General features: G+C 48.8%; 2 protein-coding genes across 38 annotated transcripts in view; one reads left to right on the forward strand and one right to left on the reverse strand.

The window, feature by feature from the left end:
* The first annotated feature begins 1,834 nt into the window (after positions 1-1,834).
* MRPS34 (mitochondrial ribosomal protein S34) lies at positions 1,835-3,804 on the forward strand. Its single transcript, XM_055706678.1, has 3 exons — positions 1,835-2,208; positions 2,303-2,345; positions 3,117-3,804. The coding sequence occupies exons 1-3, from the start codon at positions 1,891-1,893 to the stop codon at positions 3,392-3,394; spliced, it is 639 nt and encodes a 212-aa protein (XP_055562653.1). The 5' UTR covers positions 1,835-1,890; the 3' UTR covers positions 3,395-3,804.
* A 1,434-nt stretch (positions 3,805-5,238) lies between these two features.
* MAPK8IP3 (mitogen-activated protein kinase 8 interacting protein 3) overlaps positions 5,239-18,456 on the reverse strand; it is a 70,746-nt gene continuing 57,528 nt past the window's right edge. For 33 of the 37 annotated variants that reach the window (XM_055706656.1, XM_055706645.1, XM_027810186.2 and 30 more), the window contains 12 exons: positions 18,177-18,362; positions 17,381-17,567; positions 16,460-16,582; positions 16,099-16,179; positions 15,520-15,587; positions 13,927-14,075; positions 12,925-13,096; positions 12,693-12,806; positions 11,237-11,275; positions 9,181-9,360; positions 8,776-8,919; positions 5,239-8,205 (listed from right to left, as the gene is read on the reverse strand). In XM_055706656.1, coding sequence (XP_055562631.1) covers positions 8,084-8,205; positions 8,776-8,919; positions 9,181-9,360; positions 11,237-11,275; positions 12,693-12,806; positions 12,925-13,096; positions 13,927-14,075; positions 15,520-15,587; positions 16,099-16,179; positions 16,460-16,582; positions 17,381-17,567; positions 18,177-18,362 — 1,565 coding nt within the window. In that variant the 3' untranslated portion in view covers positions 5,239-8,083. The remainder of the gene's footprint in view (positions 8,206-8,775; positions 8,920-9,180; positions 9,361-11,236; positions 11,276-12,692; positions 12,807-12,924; positions 13,097-13,926; positions 14,076-15,519; positions 15,588-16,098; positions 16,180-16,459; positions 16,583-17,380; positions 17,568-18,176; positions 18,363-18,456) is intronic. The other 4 variants (XM_027810176.2, XM_055706661.1, XM_055706662.1 and 1 more) reach the window with 2 other exon arrangements.

Here is an 18,456-nt window from a genome sequence, read left to right on the forward strand (position 1 = left end):
CCACGCCCGGGGGCGGCTGGAGCGCGGCCCGCTGGGGGCGGCCCGGGAGGCCTCACCGCCCCGCCCGCCCGGGAGCGGCAGCCTGGCGGGGGAGCTCCGTGTGGGGCGCATCGCGGTAAGCGGCCGCGGCAGCAGCGGGTGGCTGCTGCTCTGCCAGGCTGCTCCGGCGGGCGCTCTGCCCCCGCTCGCCGGTGCTTGTGCCGGGGGCTTCCCTCTGGCAACGGGCGCTGCTCCTGGAGCGCCTGCGGCAAAGGTCCCCGCGGCACCCCCAGCGCGGAAGGGGGTTCTTTAATGAGAGGTTTCGCCTGAAGGAAAAACAAGCGCGGGATCCTGTTGCGACCCGAGACAAGGCGCTGTCGGACGCCGCCCCCTCAGGGAGCCGGGACACCGGGAGGCACTTGGAGCCGCTCTGGGCCGCAGCCGGGCCCGGCGAGGAGCTGGCGGTGCTTGGAGCACGGTTTGTGCTCGGCCTCCTGCTGCAGCAGCCCGGAGGTGTTGTCTCTAGCCGACTGTTGTGGCGTCGCATCAGTTTTTCTTGCCGACTTGCTGTGTTTGGCGTTGTCTTGCCTTTCTGTGCATCCGACAAAGCCATTTTCACAATTTTTCAAGCATTCTTGTGCCCTCTTCTGCTCAGTGGCCCCGCAGAAACCTGAACGTAGGTGCCTTAAAGGGCGTGAGCTTGATACCTGTGCTGCATAGCCCTAGATAGAAGCTACGTACTCTTTACCTTGTAATAAGTCATTTAATTGCTCTGCTGTTTTTCCCAAATTTGGGTGGATTGAGGTTGAGTATCTTATTCTAAATCCGTGTTTGTCAACTTAATCAGGTACATTCTCTTTGTTACAATGTCCCTGTCCCTTTTCAAGAGAGATGCAGCATATTAGGAGAAAATTTCCTATTTTAAGAGCATTACCAGCCTTTAAAATGGGCGGTTTACTTGTTTTGTTCCCTAGCACAAGCCCCCTGGCCCCCACTTTTGTTCTGCACATTGATTGTGGCCACTGACAAAAAACAGTCTGTGTATGCCTGAAAACCTTCAGTAAAGGACTCGGCAGCAGTACTGGAATGAACGCGTTTCCTTCAATATATGATAACTGTTTAAAAACAAGCAAACAAAACACCTTTCTCCTGACAGGTTTAATTTACCAGTCTCTAGCCAGGATCCAGGGGCTAATATAGCCAGACCTATGCAGTTTTCTACTCCGTAAGTCCACAATGCACACAGCAGTTTCTGCCGGTGCGGCTCTGTCGCGTTGGTGCTCAGCGGCTGGAGCTGTCAGTGCCAGGGAGAGTTTGTCTTGTCCCCAGGAACGGAGTTATGAGACCCAGCTTCTGACTGACCTCGGGAAGACCTTCCACATTGCAGTAATCTGCCTAAAACCTGCCAGCGTCATCTACTCGCTGGCTTTGAACGTTCCCTTCTCTGAGGGCCTGCATAGGTGAGGCTGCTCAAGTCGATCTTTCTATCCCAGCTTATCCCAAGCTACTGGGACCCATCCCATGCAGGTGAGGCTGCTCAAGCCGATCTTTCTATCCCACCTTATCCCAAGTTACTGGGACCCATCCCACGCAGGTGAGGCTGCTCAAGTCGATCTTTCTATCCCAGCTTATCCCTAGTTACTGGGACCCATCCCGACCACCGAAGCACGCCGAGGCGTCAGGGCGCGACCGAGCTGCGCCCGCCGGGGGCCGAGCCTGTGGCAGTGGCCCTGCCCGCAGCCCGCGGCGAGAGGCCCGCTGGCGCCCCGGGCGGCTCTGCCGGCAGCCGGGCCCTTCCCGGGCAGCCGAGCCGCGGTCCGGCGGGGGCGGGTGGCGGCGGGGCGGGGCGGCTTCCGGGCGAGACGGGAAGCGGCGGGGCCCGGCGGAGCCGCCGCGCACTCGGCCGGCACCATGGCGCGCAAGAAGCTGTACCGGCCCATCGCCGCCATGGCCAAGAAGATCCGCGAGTACCGGGCGCTGAAGAACCGGCCGCGGGAGTCGCAGCGCTTCGCCCTGGACTACGAGAGCATGCGGCGGCCGCTGACCCAGAAGCGGCTGCCGGTGCGGGCCTGGGAGGACGTGCGGCGGGAGAACCGGCTGCTGGCGCTGCTGTGCCGCCTGCCGCGCTTCGGCCTGGGCCGTCTCGTCACCCGCAAGTCCTGGCTGTGGGCGCACGACGAGCCCTGCTACTGGGTGATCACCAAGGTGAAGGCTGACCACACGGCCGAGGTGAGGTAACGCCGCCGCGCCCCGCCCGGCCCGGCGCTGCCCCCCCGCCCCGCCCCGCCGCGCCGCCCTCAGCGGGCTCCGCTTCTCTTTGCAGAACATGGACCACGGCAGAGCCTGGGGCCGCCTGACCTTCCGAGGTACAACCGGCTGCGGGACCCTCGGGGGCTTGGACAGGGCGGGGGGGGGGCCGCCTTGCTCGGGACACTTGGCTTTCGCAGGTTGCTGCCGGGCAGGTGAGTTACCGTGGGTTAGTTTCAAGTGCGGGGACCCAGCCCCCCTGGCGCACGCCCCTAAGAAGCGACGGCGGGTGGGGGGGTGCAGAGCCCGGGACCAGCCCTCGGAAGCAAGACACGACTGAACACGGGAGGGTGTTCCAAGGAAAAAGGTCGAAGAAGCCAGGAGTGATGGCAAGTAAACTTATGTTACTGGGATTTTAAATTAGCGCTTGGAGTTGAGCCGGTGAATTTCCCTTTTTAAAGCTGCTTTCTGTAGGCATGATGGTCACTTACCAGAGTTTCCAAAACATGCTCATTCAAAGATTTTAAAGTTGTTGGGGTTTTTTTAGGTTAAATTTCCCAGAGAACTTTCATCAGTGCAGGGGTAAATTACTCTTGTTCCTTAGCCATGGAAACTGAACTGGAGAGGGGTGAAGTTTTAAATTGAGAGGGAGTCAACCACGGAATTCAATCGACTTGCCTGTAGTCCTGTCAGTGGGTTTCTGTCTTGATTTCCAAGGACAAAAGTGGGATCCCATAGCATGGCAGGGAAGGTACTGTCTGATCCTTTGAAAACTTCCTTTACTATTGCCTGTTGTAGCATTTTTGGTAACGGAAAAATGACACGCTGCATTTCCCAGAGGGAGGTTGTTGCAGTAGTGTTGTCCACTGGTGTTCATCTTTTTTTCTCAGGCAAAACCGAAGAAGAAGTGCGAGAGATAGACAAAGTCATGTACCATGACTGGCGTGTGGTGCCCAAGCATGAGGAGGAGGCCTTCAAGAAATTCACCCCAGTACCAGAGGAGACCATTCGGTACCTTCCATACCCACCTCTGCTCCGAGCCATGATCCTTGCGCAGTGGCAGAAGGAGGGAAAACCAATCACAGAGGAGCCCATGATTGATCTGGAGAAGCTCAAGGCCTCTCCCCAGCGGAGTGCAAAGAAAAAAGCTACAGGGACACCAGTTTAAGGACTTGTTCTATGTTCTGAGCTTCCTGTGTGCTCTCACTGTGTGTTAGGAGCATGTAATCTTACAGAAGACCTCCTTATCCACTGTGGTACAGTGTACCCCTGTTGAGCCACCTCATCTGAAAGGAAAGGTGCAGATACATTCACATCTTTTCTTCTATAACTTCAGTCTCAGTCAGCAGAGGAACCTTCTCAGTTCCTGTATGATCTCTGAATGCATAGCTCCTGGCATCCAGCTACGCTTTCTTGGAGCACAATTTTCTTTACTGCCTGAAAATTAAGTTTTTAAGAACATTTTCCAGATAATTTGGGTCCTACAGGAATCACAGAAAAATGACTGAGAATATCAAGTTATTTCACAGAGCAGTTTACAACTGTGCTAATGAAAATAAATGTCGTCTTATTTCTGCAGCACGGTTCTAAGAAAACTTGCTGTTCTTTTCTAGTGCATGGAGAATCATTATGGGGTCCAAATGCAGAGCCATTAACTTACCAAATACAGGTGCAGCACTGGATTCCTCTTAATCACTGCAGAATCATCTGGGTTACTCACATATGATGGCAGTAAGCAACACAGGAGGAACACAACTTGCTTTTGGATACTGACTTATCCAAAGCTATCCATCTCTTATTCCCAGAGATGGCTTGTCAGGAGATAGAAGAAATCATTTTAATTCCGGTGACGCAAAGCATACAAGGTTGGCTCTTACTATTTGAGGCCAAACACAAATTGCTACCTATTCCAGTGCAGCATGATGGGGTAAACATTAAAATGTGCAACTCAGTGCAGTTCTCAGCATTTCATTTTCTCTTGTGGTGGTTGCGGATTCTGCTGCGGTGTCAGGAGCTGTTGGAGGGTCTAGTCAATGTGAGAGTGGAGAGGACACAAGAGTTGTTCTGGTCTGTAACCCCACGGATCAGCTGCTTGCAGAAGTTGCTCTTTATTTCTGTCTGCTATAGTAGGTAGTCGGGATGCCTAGAACATGCTGGGGAGCTCTGCTGGGACCCCAAACCTGTGCATTAACCTCCTGGGGCATTCAGCAACATGGGCGTGGCCATCTGAAGGATGATGGTTGCTAGTCCCTTCCTCAGCTACGCATCTCATGCCAGACACAGCCCCGCTTCACCCAGTGCCTTGTTCGCACTGCTTCTGGCTGTATTGACAGGTGCAGCCCTGGGGGGGCAGGGCAGGCCCCAGGACCCATTTCCAAACCTCACTGTTCAGGTGCTTCTGTTAACCCAGGAGGTGCTGCCTGTTGTACATCACCCTGGCCTGCACAGAACCGCAGTGCTGGTCATGGAGGTGGATCACCTTAGGGACTTTGGCTCATGGCAGAAGCCACTCCCTGCTGTAAGGAGGCGGCTCCCTTTTCTATTACCACTATGTACAGCCCTTGAATTAATGCAGTTCTACAAAATAAGTACAAGCATATGTAAGTGCTGCTGGGACTAAGAGGAAGTCGCTTCCTGCAGTGCTGAATGTCATTGATTCCTATGGGACTTTGTGAAATACCACCCTGTATTGACAGGGGACTTTGGCAAATTTGAGTGTTGGAAGCCGAGTCTGATGTGTAAACTCTGGCAGCTCACCTGAAGGAGACACAAGGACAGCCGCAGCTAGCCAGTCTTTCCCACTTTCTATTTCTGTTGCTGGCAGCAGCTACAGATTGCTCTGTGGATTGCAGGACCAGCCCCTTCTGCTCTCACCCAGCAAGCAATCCACATCTTCATTCTTGCTACTAAATACCACTTGAGCTGCCACTCCCACCCTTATAAGTGTCTTGCTGTTACTGATGGCTGAGCACAAATCCCAGGACCCTTACAGGAAAGACGCCCTGCACTTGCTGATGTTAACACATTTATTACGTACAGAACAGATATGGTTTGTTGTTTGATAGCATAGGGGACAAAGCATGGGAAGGTATTCATACAGCAGTCTCTTTACAGAATGCCATCTTCTGACCAAATAGCGGAGTTTACAGGCCTTAAGACGCTTTTTAAAATCTTTTGTAACATACAAGATACTTTACATACATCACAGTGGAGATACGACAGGGAAGTGTGCTGAAGCCAGTCAGTTCTCACCTTGCTGCCCAGCAGCCACCAAACGCCCACAGGAGCTGACAGCAGAGGCTGGTTGTACTGAGCTGTAGCTGCCCCCTTGGACATGTGCTTCTCTTGGAGGAAAACATACACTGAGCTGGAAAGGAACCTGTTGGTAGAGGCCCAAGACTGGTTTCCTTATGTTGCCAGGGCCCAGTGGGTGACAGTAGACCGAGCACTGGCACTTTGACAGCTAAAACCAGATACAGAAACAAACAGTAAGAGGTAAAAACGTTGCAATTCTCTATTTTCCTAGGGAAGAACTAAGGAACTGGGCCCTACTACAGTGCTGCTTTTTTTTTTTTTTTTTCCCTTCAATTAGCCCAAATGATGAAGTTTACCTGGCCCCAACTGGTGAACCATTACATTTCTGTGGAATCTGTGATCTAAATGTTTATGTATCCTGTTAACTTTAATGCACTCTGCGTTGTGATCCAAAGAGCTCTTCCTAGCAGAAAGCACTGTGGGAAAGCAAATGGGAAACCTGGCATGGTCAGCAGTGCCCTGGTGAAACTCCCCTGGTGAAAGGTCCCCCCGCATGCCGGTGGTGGCTCCAAGCACCCCTTAGACAAATGCCAGCCAGAGAGCCCGTGTGCTCATGGCTGGAGGACACCATCCCGCTGGTTTCCTATCTTGGTGAAGAGTGGTGTGGGTGTGCGTGTCAGCAGCACCGTGGGCACCACTGTGGCTCTGCACTTTGGTGGCTGAGGCCTCTGTTCTCCAGAGACATCCTCTTGCCTCCTTGCAGGGGAAATGTATGCCCCAGCCTTTCCTGATCTGTGGATCCAAAAACTGTTTTCAGTGATGCTGTGTCAGGACAGATGCCACATGTTAGAGCTTCCCCTGGGAATACTGCATCCCTGCAGCACACCAGTAGCTTTAGACCACAAGCCCTGGGGGCAGCCTGGCCTGTGGCCACAGGCACAGGACATGGCTGGGAGCTTTCCAGGAGATGGAGGCCTTCCTCAACTGTCCCCATAGTGCCAACTGGCACAGGGACATCCCTGTGAACCCCCGAGTGCTGCACAGCTCGGGGAAGAAGCAAGATGACCACTAGGAGCTTCTAAATTCATCGCTAACAACTGCTATTCACTCCAGTCCTGCACATACAGGAGGGAGTGTTCAAAGGAAACAGAACTTGTCCCTGTGGAGACAGGACTGTTTCCACTGTCAGAAAGGGAGGACAAACCAATGCCCCTGCATCTGGACCTGCCATGTTCTGTGTCTGGAGCTCAAAACTGCTCTTCCTGGCCCCATTTTTTGCTGCTTCTCTTGTAAGCAGGAGACACATTTGCAAATCCCCAGCACTGCTTACGCGAGGAGGGCTGTCAGAATTTTTCTCAGGGGCTGTCAATTCTTTTCAGGAGTTAGAAATTTCCAGCTTTTCGAACTACTAAGTAACAAACTCAGTGCTTGCGATGTTAGATAAAAGAGGCCAGGAAATCTGGCTTCAATTCCTTTTTCTGCCTGACCCCAGGCGAGACACAGCCTTTCTAAACCTTGACTGCAACTACAAAGTCTTTCCTAACCAACAGTCACAGCGTGAAGGAAAACAGGTGTCTCCCTTCCAGCAGTTCCTGGGGTGGGGAGACAGACTTATGAGTCAAGGTAATCTCAATGTGTTCACACAGAATTCACAGCAGACCAGCATTATCTGCTCCCATCCTGTGTTTTAAAACCCAACGAATGCTATGCAGAGACACCTGTCTCCTGAACATCTCAGAATGAACTCAAGAGTTCTTTTCTGCCTGTCATTTTTGGAAGGGGGAGTGAAAAGTATTGCTGCCTTTTCTGCTCTTAAAAAAAATCAAGGTTCCAATACCCCTTTGCTACCACAGTTGCCAAAGACCCTCTGGCCTCCATGATCAAACACTATCTGAGGCTACCGAACAATCCTCTCCAGACACAGGCACCCAGCACACAACGCTGAGACAACAGCAGCAGATGAGGGACTTGCCATCTGCAGGTACGGAGGATGTGTTCCCCACAGTGATGGCATGGCAGAAGTGCTGCCCAAACCCTGACACTCCTTTCTATTGAGGGTTCCTCGGACCTGGCTGCTCTTGAGTCCGTGGGACATTATTCTGTGCTTAAGGGTGGATAAGGTGGAGAGTCCACTGATGAACTAGAAAAGGATTTCTGCTAGGGTGCTCTAAAAGTTGTGATTCACCTTCACTGCTTTGGCGGGGGACGCCTGGGGGATGTACTACTTTCTCATGCAGGTGGGAGTGAGGCAACCTGCTGGAGAACCTGAGCCACCACCCATCCAGCTGCCAGCTCCTGAGCACTGGGCAAAGGCTTTGCACAGTTCTAGCTCCAAGCTTCACTTCATCGATGCACTGCCATTTCTCTCCTTGTAGATGCCAGCTCCAGAGCAGAACAATAATCCAACCACGCAGAAAGCTCACGGGCCCAAGATGAAAGCTGCGAGTTCAGAGGTTAGAAGGGGGTCACAGTCCAAGGCAGGAGCCGTTGCAGTTGTCTGGGGTCGGTTTCCAGCAGTAGGTATAATGCAGGCGTTCTGTATGTACATCTTGGCATTCAGGTGGGAGGAGGGACACTTACATTGGTGGGAAAGGAGAAATTCTCACTCAGGGATATACGATACCTGCCACACAATAATGTGGCTTCTTTCAGCCTTCGAAAGTACTGGCTTCACCTGGGTGGGATCTCCTGCATTCTCCTCTGTCTCATCATCTTCTCCATCCCCTGAACAGAGAAAACAGAGAGTAAAGAAGGCAAGGAAGAAAATCCCGAATTGCACTGCTCTGGCATACTTCCAAAGAGGCTAATATCCCTGTTACAGTCTCGGCAGTGTGACAACAGACAGCAGGAGCCGAGACCTTCCTTTATGCCTGGAGAACATTCACAGCAACATGGAGCTTTTCTGAAGCAGGACTGCGTGAACAGAACAAACCATTTCCAGTAGTAGCGAAAACCACCCTTCCTTTTGGGGGAAGCTAATGGTTACAGGACAGAGCACCCTCAAGCAGCACAGGTGACTGCAGTGGGGCACCAATGTTTGGAGCCAGTGACACTGACCATTTTATTCTTTCCAGGGCCCTTAACACAGACTGTGTGGCACTGCAGGCAGGGGCAGGGTTTCGCAGCCTTGTGCTGTGCAAGGAAAATGCTCACTATCTGCACTCACAGCCAGAGGCACAAGAAACAGAGCGTAGCGCTTTTCAGACTTCACTCTCTGCAGCAGTGATCCCTCTCTCTGCAACCATGGCCCTGCACCCCATCCTGTTCCAGATGCCTCCCACCACAGGCACTCACCGATCCGGAAATCTATGTACCCTTCTCCTCCACTCAGCACCAGGACGTTCTTCAGCTTCTGCCCCTCGGTCTCTGTGGCTGCCGTGCTGGGGTTCTCCGAGGGGCTGTCCAACACGCTCCCATTCAGGGTTGCTAGGACATTGCCTGGGAGAAAAGGTACTGTCAGTGCCTCTGCTCAGCCCCCATGCAGTTCAGAGACACACACAAACACAACTGGGCAGGCTAACTCCTGCTGGTGATATCTGTAAGTCACTGCAGTTTTAAACCAGTGATGTCTGAGCCACAGTGATCTGCAAGCACTAGAAATGTCACGAACAGACACCTGCTGCAGATCAACTCAAGCTCCTGCCGCAGAATGGATGGCAAGACAAGACTCTCCCAAGGAAGCACTGTGCTCATCCTTACCAGGCACAGAGACGAAGAACTTGACAGCATCACGGTGGCCATGGAAACAGAGCTGTGCCTGAGCCATGGAGCAGTAGGGAATGAAACTGCTGGCAGATTTGTCACTGTTGTCATCACCGTACACATGGATGACCCCGCCAGAGCGGCTGCCCTCTCCAGAGGTTGGTGAGGTCTTGTTGGCTGGAGGTAGGGAGGAGGAATATTGTCAGCAATAGCTCTGAGTCCCGTTTATAGCAGAGACTCGATCAAAGAGAAAACTCATGAGCCATGAAGGAAAACCTTTAAAGGTGCAGGTCTCTTTAAAGGTCTTATGTAAAGGATGTGATGGAGGAGACCACACTAGACTATACAGTACCTCCCTCTTAGGCTGGTAACAACCCACTGACAACAACAAACTACATTTTCTCATCATATCTGGTATTTGGCTACTAATGTGGTGCACACATCCCTGGAGGCGTTGGGCAAGAGTGACCCTAGGGCAGGCTAGGTGAGGTCTCTGAGGTGTCCCAGTGAAGGCCCCTTCACCAGCAGCAATCCTGTGCAGCCTCCAGAAATCACCTGCTGTGCTAGGATCAACCTTGGTCTTTAGTACCTGGCAGGGTATCCAAAGGTGTCCACTGTACCCATGAGACATTAAGGGCACCTGGAGGAGAATTACTGCTATCTTCTGGATTGGTGAAGTTGCTCCGTTTCCAAGTCAAGTCCTTTGTTCATGCCAAGCTGTGAGCACACCGGCTGCTGAAAGCAGTCTCGGGGTCAGGTGAAGTGCTCAGCCCAGTCAATGTCACAACAGTGGAGTGAGGTCCTCCCTTAGTCCTTGATTCATCCATGACACCAGAAGATCAGCTGCTCGAGCAATGAACATCTAAAAGATGTTCACATCCACAGTTTCCAAGGATTTCAAGGTGGGCTCAGGGGCCTGTATGTTTCATATCCAGGCTCCAAGAATGTGAGTCCTTCCACTCACCAAGGAACAGAGAGACCAGTGCTCAGAGCTCAGAATGGGAGATGCTTTCCTTCTGCATGCACCCACATCCGTAAAACAGAAACAGTACTAAAATCAGAAGGCTTTCACCTTCTGTAAGACAACTCAAATTGCTTGCTTGCTTATCTGTAGTTCTGTATTTTGGCTTGGGCTGCATTTCAATTATTGACTTGGACAAAGGAGACTTTTGCCTGTCAGGCTCAAGCCAGGATGGCGAGACAAGTACAAGTATTTTGACAGAAGAATAAGTATTGGTGTGTACAGGGGGAAAATGCCTAAGATGAAGGCTCTCTGCATCTCTGTGCTTTGGTTTGCTGTAAGCAGCTGCAGTTGGATGAAGTCATCCAATTGACAGGCTGGTATTAGCACTTCTCACTCAGTATCTGGCTTCTTACTGCAACCAATATCAGATGCTTTAAAAGGAGGAGAGACATGCTGATAACACTTCTGGACAGCCACAGAAATGCCTTACAATGAGAAAAAAAAATAAATACTCATTTTTGACCCTGGAAAGGCTAAGGTAAGCATAAATTTGAACTCACACCCTTCCCTAACTGGCACAAAACCAAACAATTCTCAAGTCCCGAATGGTTCTAAGTCTTGGTTGATTACTTGCAGCTGGCAAGTGCACAGCACCTACTGCCACTGGCCTGGAACTGATGAGAGAAGCATCCTTGGAAAACCAAAGATGACCAAGGAAGACCTTGGAAGAACAGTCTACTCCTCCTTCCTGGAACTCTCTGACTGAAAGAACCTTTACAGTCCCCTTCTCAAACCTGGCCTACCACAGTAAGGGAACTACTGATGAAGAATAAAATACTCTGAACACAAAAGAAAAACCCCAGAGGGATGGCTAATGAGATGGATGAAAATGTTTTTTGCGATGGGAAATGAGGATATTTACATTACTGTCTCTGGTCGCTTTTCTCAGATTACAACTTAAAATGAAAGAGTGACGAGGAAAAATGGACAGAGAGTGCTGAATGGCAAGATGGAAGGGTGGGAAAGCAACTGCAAAGGTGAATGGGTGCAAAAGGAGTGAAAGCTGAAGGAAGGAGGCAATGGACTTACCCCGGAGCCCAAGGAGTTGGCCTCGGTGGAGGACTACAGCTAGGCACAGGCAAGGAGTGGGAACACAGAGGGGCACGGGAAGAGACAGGCAGGATGGGAGAGAAGAAAAAGGTGATTACTGGGAGAAAATTCAGGGAGCAACAGAAATGTATAAAACCTAGAGAAACTGCAACAGGAGCTACAGGCTTGGATCAGTTTATACCAACACTGTTCTTCCTCGCTTTGGTCTTACCTAACGAGCACAAATGTAGTATCTGAGATGGGAGAGGAACCATGGTCACAAGGATCCATTGCTAAAGCTTCTAGTGAAACCTTACTGCTTAGCACATTTTTACAGTAACACCAACAGACAAAGCAACCTGTTTATAGCAGGGAACAAGCTTAACTTAGAATTAGGACAGCAGCCCCAAGAAAGAATGGGCTTTAAAACAGGGATTCAGAAATGAGACCTAGACTGCAGTGCTCAAAGGTGACTGTCACTGGCTTCCTTGTGTCAGCCTCAGGCATATCCAGCTCTACTAGCCTTAGAGGAGACCACCTTGGCCCAGACTTCCAGAAGGATTACAACAGGTTTGCTGCTCTTATACAAGAGCTATTTGCTTCTCAGCTTTCCTGTATGCAGTGGTGAGAAAATGTAAATTTGGCTGCTTTCTGTTGAAAGCAATTGCAATCAGCGTCAAATCCTACTGCCCCATGATAATCTGGAACAGACCTTCAAAATAAGATTCTGACTGGCACATACAGAACAGGATTACCAAGAGCTTCAACTAAGCTTCCAGCTCCAGAGATGTATGTATTAACTACTACTGCTGGGTCTCCTCACCAGGTTGGATTTGGCATAGGATAGATTTCTACTTGACTGATAAAGCTGAGCCCTAATTTGAGTAAATGAAGCTTTTCTAAGGTCAGTTTCTGGAAAATACTATTACAAAGATGTTTAGACGTCTATGCAGAAACAAAATTTCCAGGGAGATCTTCTGGTGACTTCTCATCACACGGCCTCCTTTTGGAGACTTACTACAACTCCCAATGTTTCTCCTGCTTTCCAGAAGCTACAGAATCAGTTCACATGAGTCTGCTCTGTCAAGGTCACGCTCAAAAAGAAGATTGTACAGATGGTAGAGATGTCATTGGTCCCCCAAGAAGGAAACAGCTTCAACTGAACTGAAATTGACAGCAACAAATACCTATTTGGTTTTAAACAGGTTAAATCCATTCAACCAAACATTTCCTTAATAAGGAAAAGTTAAACAAAGTTCAGGGTTTCTCATACCCAGGGCTCTTTTCTCTGAACACTGCAATGATCAAAGGCATGTCAGGTTCAGGGTAAAAATGGCTGGAAAGCATTAGCCTGCCTGCCAGAGCCATCCACCATGCCACACAAATAATATGCAGAAGCATCTTTTTTTTGGGGGGGGGGCGGGGCACAGGAGTATCTCCAATAAATGCCACTTACTCTCAGTCAGTGGAATGGAGATGACGACACCGTTCCCTGTCCCTACCCAGAGGCGGTTGCCAGCAATGAGCAGAGCTGTAATCCGCACGAACGAGAAGCCCAGCTTTCCAGTGCCTAGTAAGCATGCACAAGAGTTGGAGAGTCAGTTACAACTTTGGGCAAGGTCTGCTAACAAATTTTGATTGATCTCACTAAGCAACAGACCACTTACTGACGGTCTCTACTGCCTCACCTAGCATCTTGCTGACGTAAGGCTCAATGTCGACATCTTGCAGATGTTGATGGCTGTGGGCATGGTAAAGCCTCAGAGTGGAGTCCAGGCGGATAGAAACCCATACTCCATCTCCAATCCATGCCAGCTGTCGCACCTGACTCTCCCGCCGAGGATGGGCATCAAAAGATTTCTGAAATGCCAAATAGGTGGACCAACGTGAGTTCAGAAAAGCTTTGCAATTATCTACTCATATACTCCATTTTCCTCAACGGAGATCACTTCACAGCTCTTGGAGAAAATGTGTTGATACCAGCTGACCTGCAAAGTCCAAAATCCCTTGCTTGAAATGGTAAGTTGTACAGCAGCTCTGCAGAGATCACGGTCTTTGCAGACCACTTCAGGAGCAAGAACATTTAGAAACCAAGAGCTTTCAGGGTGCTTGGTAGAAAAGGAAAACACACAACTCCAGTCTAAGTTCCACAGATCAAACTGCCTTGGCTCACTGATGTGAACTTCACATTCAGCACTACTCCCTTTGGTTAGAACTATTCCGAGCACTGTCAGATAGGTTTGTACAAACACCACTGTATTGAATTTCAACCAAAAGGCTCTAAATGTCATTTTTTTTCCTTAGGCAAGTGGTATCGCTGGGGCCTGCTAGCTGTACTCTTCCTTTGTGCCACAGTGCCCGCAGATGAAGTCTCAGACCACATACGAAGGGCAGCTGTAAAGCATGCATGTACATTTGTACAGTATGTGGTCTCATAGGCTCACTAGTGATGGCAAAGAAAGTGCTCAGATTAGATGTAACTAAAGATTTAAGCTCTCCGAAAGGGATGAAAGAATAAATACCACCCTGGCAGACTAGGTCATGATATGACCCAGATTGACAGTTTGGGTCCTACAGTCAGCAAGGACAATACAGAGGTTCTGCATTTCCATACACTGCAGCATGAAACAGCTCTAAGAATAAACACAAGACAAGCACGTGCATGCATATACACACGTTTTCTCTCTTACCTCAATCTGCATTGTCTTAGGTTGGATAACATGGATTTTGTTCTTGTAGCCACACCAGACTCTATCATACACAACAGCCATGCAGCGGATGGAATGGTGAGTGTGACCAAGGTCCATTAGGTGGTAATTACTGAGATCCCACTGACCATCTAAGGTGAAAAACAAGTGCGGAAAGATGCATCTCCTTCGTGACATGTCAGTACACAAACAGAATCATCTACTTTTCCATATATATCTAGGTATACAGGCTCAGCTAATACTCAAATGCTCATTTTGCTTGTGTCTGTGAACTTCCCATGAATCCATACCACTACTCTGGGTACAGCCTTATCCTTACGAAACATACGACAATAAAGTTTAGTTTGGTGGGCTGAAAGCTCTCCAAATCAGGCTAATTTAAACATCCTTTTATTGTAATGAAGCAAACAGGTTTCTTTAACAAGTACAAGAACCGTAGGGGAAGAAGAAAGACAGCCTAACAAGATTATGCAGAAACTTGAAAGGAAACGGATCGTACAGTTCTTGTGGTGAGGCTTCCTCATATCCCAGACAGACAACTTCTCCTAAGTGTCAAATCCAGGATAAGGACTCAGATCTCCCTTTTCTCATGCTTATTTTCTAGCTAACCAGGCAGGTACTGTGTCCTTCACAGCGGGTGGCCTCTATGTCATGAAGCTTTATTCTGTTTCTGATGGGAACGATTTTTATGTGTCAGTGGTCAGGCCTGAACTCATGACAGAAGCTGAATCAAAACTTAAGACTGCACAAAACCACTGATCTCTGTATTTCCGCATACTGGATAAACTGCTATTCAATGAACAACTAAGTTCTTAACATGCAAACGTAAGTCACAGTTAGCAAATTCCCATGTACTTTCAGGTATGAACACAGCTCAGAAACAGCTCAAGTCATAGGGAAACAAAACCTACTACAGTGAAGAGGACAAGAAATACAGAATTCAAAAATATCTTGAACTGGCAGGATTAAGGCATGTCAGATTACTCAGATGTCTCTTTTTTGCAACAAGAAAAACTGGCCAAGCGTAATGCAAAGGTGACATTTTTTGGGGATTTCCAGACTTCCAGAGCACCCCAGCTCTGCCTGCTGTGTATGCAGTTATCAGTTCCACTTACTTACTTAGAGAGTCCAGCTTCTCTAGGAAGCAACAGGTCTATTCGCAGCTACACAGACGATCTGCTCAGGTACAGCCTGTGCTGCGTGGAGCACCCTGTGCATCCCTGTTACCGCTGACTTGTGAATCCGTAGTAACACCAACATGGCCCAAATGCCTTAAACTTACCAAGCATGCCTCAAACAGCTGCACAGCACATGCATTCCTGAAAGTGTTGCATTTACTCTGCATGTGCTACACAGGACATCCACACATGGGTTTTTGTTCACAAAAGCTCAAGAAATGGTATTCAAGTATACCTTAAATGTTTTAGGATGATTACATATGTATAATAGCTACGCATTTCAATTGTGTTTGTACTCTAGCAAGCCAGCACCTTTCCTTCTTGACTCAGAATAGCATTTAATCCATTAGTACACCTTCAGCAAAGTTTGGTTTTCTGTTATTATATTGATTCTTACCTTCTCCCCGGTGGAATATGGCTAGTGTTCCATCTGCCAGAGCAACAAGGACCCTCCCTTTCACATGCCTGAAATCACAGAAAAGTAAATACTTAAAAAAGTCTGTAGAACTAAGGGACTAACAGCTTCTTTCTGAAATACACACACGCCGTCTTTATGCTCTCTCTACAATTCCCATTCAGTTTAGCACTTGCAGAAACATCCTGCAAGGGCCGATGGTCATACATCTTACCTTTGTTGTAGTAACATCATACATACATTTCCTGTTGAGGTTAACTTCTTCACACTACAAACTCCATTAATCTCAAGAAATTCCACGTAACTACACCCCCTTTTCTCCTCCTGATACCGCTAATCTCATTTAGCACCTTTTTCACTGGATTGGGTCAGGTCTGCAGTTAAGCAGGAAAATGGCTCAGCATGAGGCTTTCAAATAAACAAAAACCTTGGAAAACTCCTCAAACCAATGCACATAGAAGAGCAAAGAAAAAGATGACTGACAAGAGCTGTTACCCCCATCTAAAATATCGCTCGGGCACTGAACCTTCCCCTTCATTGTCTCTTGGCATGCACACTTACACTAGACTCAGTACAGAGTCCTTCAGCTTTATCGAATGCAGACACTTCTTCCAGTTGGATACAGCTGAGTGCACATAAAGCCTGTGAGAAAGGACAAATTGGGGAGGGTTAGCAGCAAGGCGCCACACCTTGAGCCTGACTAGGCTTGACTCTTTTCTTCTGGTAGAAAAGGCAACGATTAGGTAAGAAAGTGAGGTTAAATCCCTGTGCCTATTACAATGAGCTGAGGGCTCAGGGCAACAATGAGCAATGAAAACCTACTCTTAGGAACAACAAGTGAACTTAAGGTGTGCAGACATGGAAAGTGGAGCCCAGAGAACAGAGGTGACAGAGGTTATCTGCCAGCCCCAGGGGAACCTACCAGCCGTTCTGTGCTCCCAGCCACATGGTGGGGGCAGCACTGGTGCAAGTCCCAGCAGCATCCCCATTCAACTCCTGATCTGGCAGTGTTGTGCTTGACTCTGTCTTCAGCTGACCATTCTCCCTGATGAGGCAAAAGAACACTGTTAAAGGCTTTAGTAGCAGCAACGCACAGAATGCCCATCTACGCTCAAAGGCTGGCATTCACAAGTAGGTAAGGGCCCCTGCATACACAAATCGCTTCCTCCTCGTCAGTGGTTTTGAATTGCTTGACTCCTGAATCCGCAATTTGTAAAACTTCCTTTTTCCCCCACCAATACAAATAACAAGCACTTCAAATGTACAGAACTTAACTTAGTGTCTGACAGTACTATCACATAAACAGTATTTTCTCTGTCCATTTCCCGCTTCAACAGAGACGGCTTAGAACAACTTGGTTGTTTAGGAACAATTTGTCTCCAAGACTTCCACCTTGCTCCTCGGGCATCACATCAGACTCATTTGCCTTAAGAATTTTTGGATGGTGAATAAGCTGTCTTCATTATCTTTACAGCACAGTAGAGGTAGTACTAGAATAAATCAATCACTATTTTTATACATGAATCAGTAAACTCCTTTGTAAGAATATCAAGTGTTCATGTACTTTGGAAGATCAGTCTTAACAGCAGGTCTGAATTCATACCAAGAGATCAAATATTTGCACTTAAAACAGCTGACACAGTCTGCTGCAGGCTGAACCGTGTTTATTTTCCTTTCATTTCTTTCTCTCCCCATTATCTCATTGGTAATACTATCTGGGCACAAAACTGAAAAAGGTTTGCTACTTTATAGAAGATTAGGCTGGTTCTCGTATCAAAAAGCTTACGAAAACAGAGCTGATTGATAAATAACTGAACTGGCACTGTGGCCCCTGACTGCCTACCCGTTCTGCCTAAGAGGCGCCTGTGCAGGGACTGGATCGGTAAACACGTGCTCCGTGAGGGGCCCAGGCCTGGCCTGAGCAGGCTCTGCCTCGCTTGTACCGTTCTCTGGTACCTCCATAGCTTCTGTTGCCTCTTCAGTGGACTGGGACTGGTTGATCTTCCCATTGCAGACAGCCGCCACCTCACCTAAAAGACAAAGAACAGTGGGAGATGTACTGGAGAACGAGCTAGTAAGTTAGCTATACAGGAATCAGTCAAGTTTTTAATTTATCCTTCCTTGCCAAATTCAATCAAGCCCTGAGCCTGCACCACAGACAGCAAATCTAGAGTTTTCTGCTTGGATCAGGAAGAGAAGCTATTTTAAAGTGAGGCACAGCCTGTGGCCAGCAAAACATTAGAAATTCTCCAGGGCTTCCCACTACAGTATGGAGTCAGCAAGGGCATCGCTACGGTTTTCATACGGACTTAACTGACTTCACAAGAAGACATGGTTCAGAGGAGAAAGCAGTAAGAACAGAAGCCATTGTAGCAGGGCAAACATATCACCTGTCCAAAATACTCTGCTGTATGACCCCCACCAACAAGGCTGCAGAACGTGGATCACTCAAAGAGAAAAGGAGGGCTCTAAAGAGAACTGTGCCAAAAGTGCCTTTGGTCTTCCTCTACCACATTAAGAAACTTGTTTACTTTTGAAGTGTTTAACTCAGGTACAGAAGGATGCAGCTCTAAGACCGTAAGCTTGTATGGGACCAGCTATAATTGGGCTACCATTAAGTTTCATGTCCCAAAACTTACTCTGTCCCTTGTCCAGCACAGGTGTGTCACCACGCGAGGAACAGTTGCTTCGTGGCACATTGCAGCGGGTCGCACAGCCCACCAGAGTGATCCCTGCCAAGACACCATCTGTTCCAGACGACTCTTCAGGATTTACATCTCCCTCCAGAAAGATCTCGCCTGGAGGATAATCACTCTCACTGGCCGCTGAAGGGCAAAGAACAGATTCTCCCATAAATCTAGCTGTCACTGCTAATTTAAATGTTATTCCTGAGGTAACCATAGGGATGGAAGATCTGAC

Source organism: Falco cherrug, chromosome 4 (genome assembly GCF_023634085.1).
Source record: "Falco cherrug isolate bFalChe1 chromosome 4, bFalChe1.pri, whole genome shotgun sequence".
NCBI classification, from domain to species: Eukaryota; Metazoa; Chordata; class Aves; order Falconiformes; family Falconidae; genus Falco; species Falco cherrug.

What these genes read in the sequence shown, in the direction of transcription:
- MRPS34 (XM_055706678.1), top strand. Translation starts at nt 1,891, where the DNA reads ATGGCGCGCAAGAAGCTGTACCGGCCCATCGCCGCCATGGCCAAGAAG. An exon ending in AGGCTGACCACACGGCCGAG is followed by an intron (nt 2,209 to 2,302) that starts GTGAGGTAACGC and finishes TTCTCTTTGCAG; the next exon opens with AACATGGACCACGGCAGAGC. An exon ending in GGGCCGCCTGACCTTCCGAG is followed by an intron (nt 2,346 to 3,116) that starts GTACAACCGGCT and finishes TTTTTTTCTCAG; the next exon opens with GCAAAACCGAAGAAGAAGTG.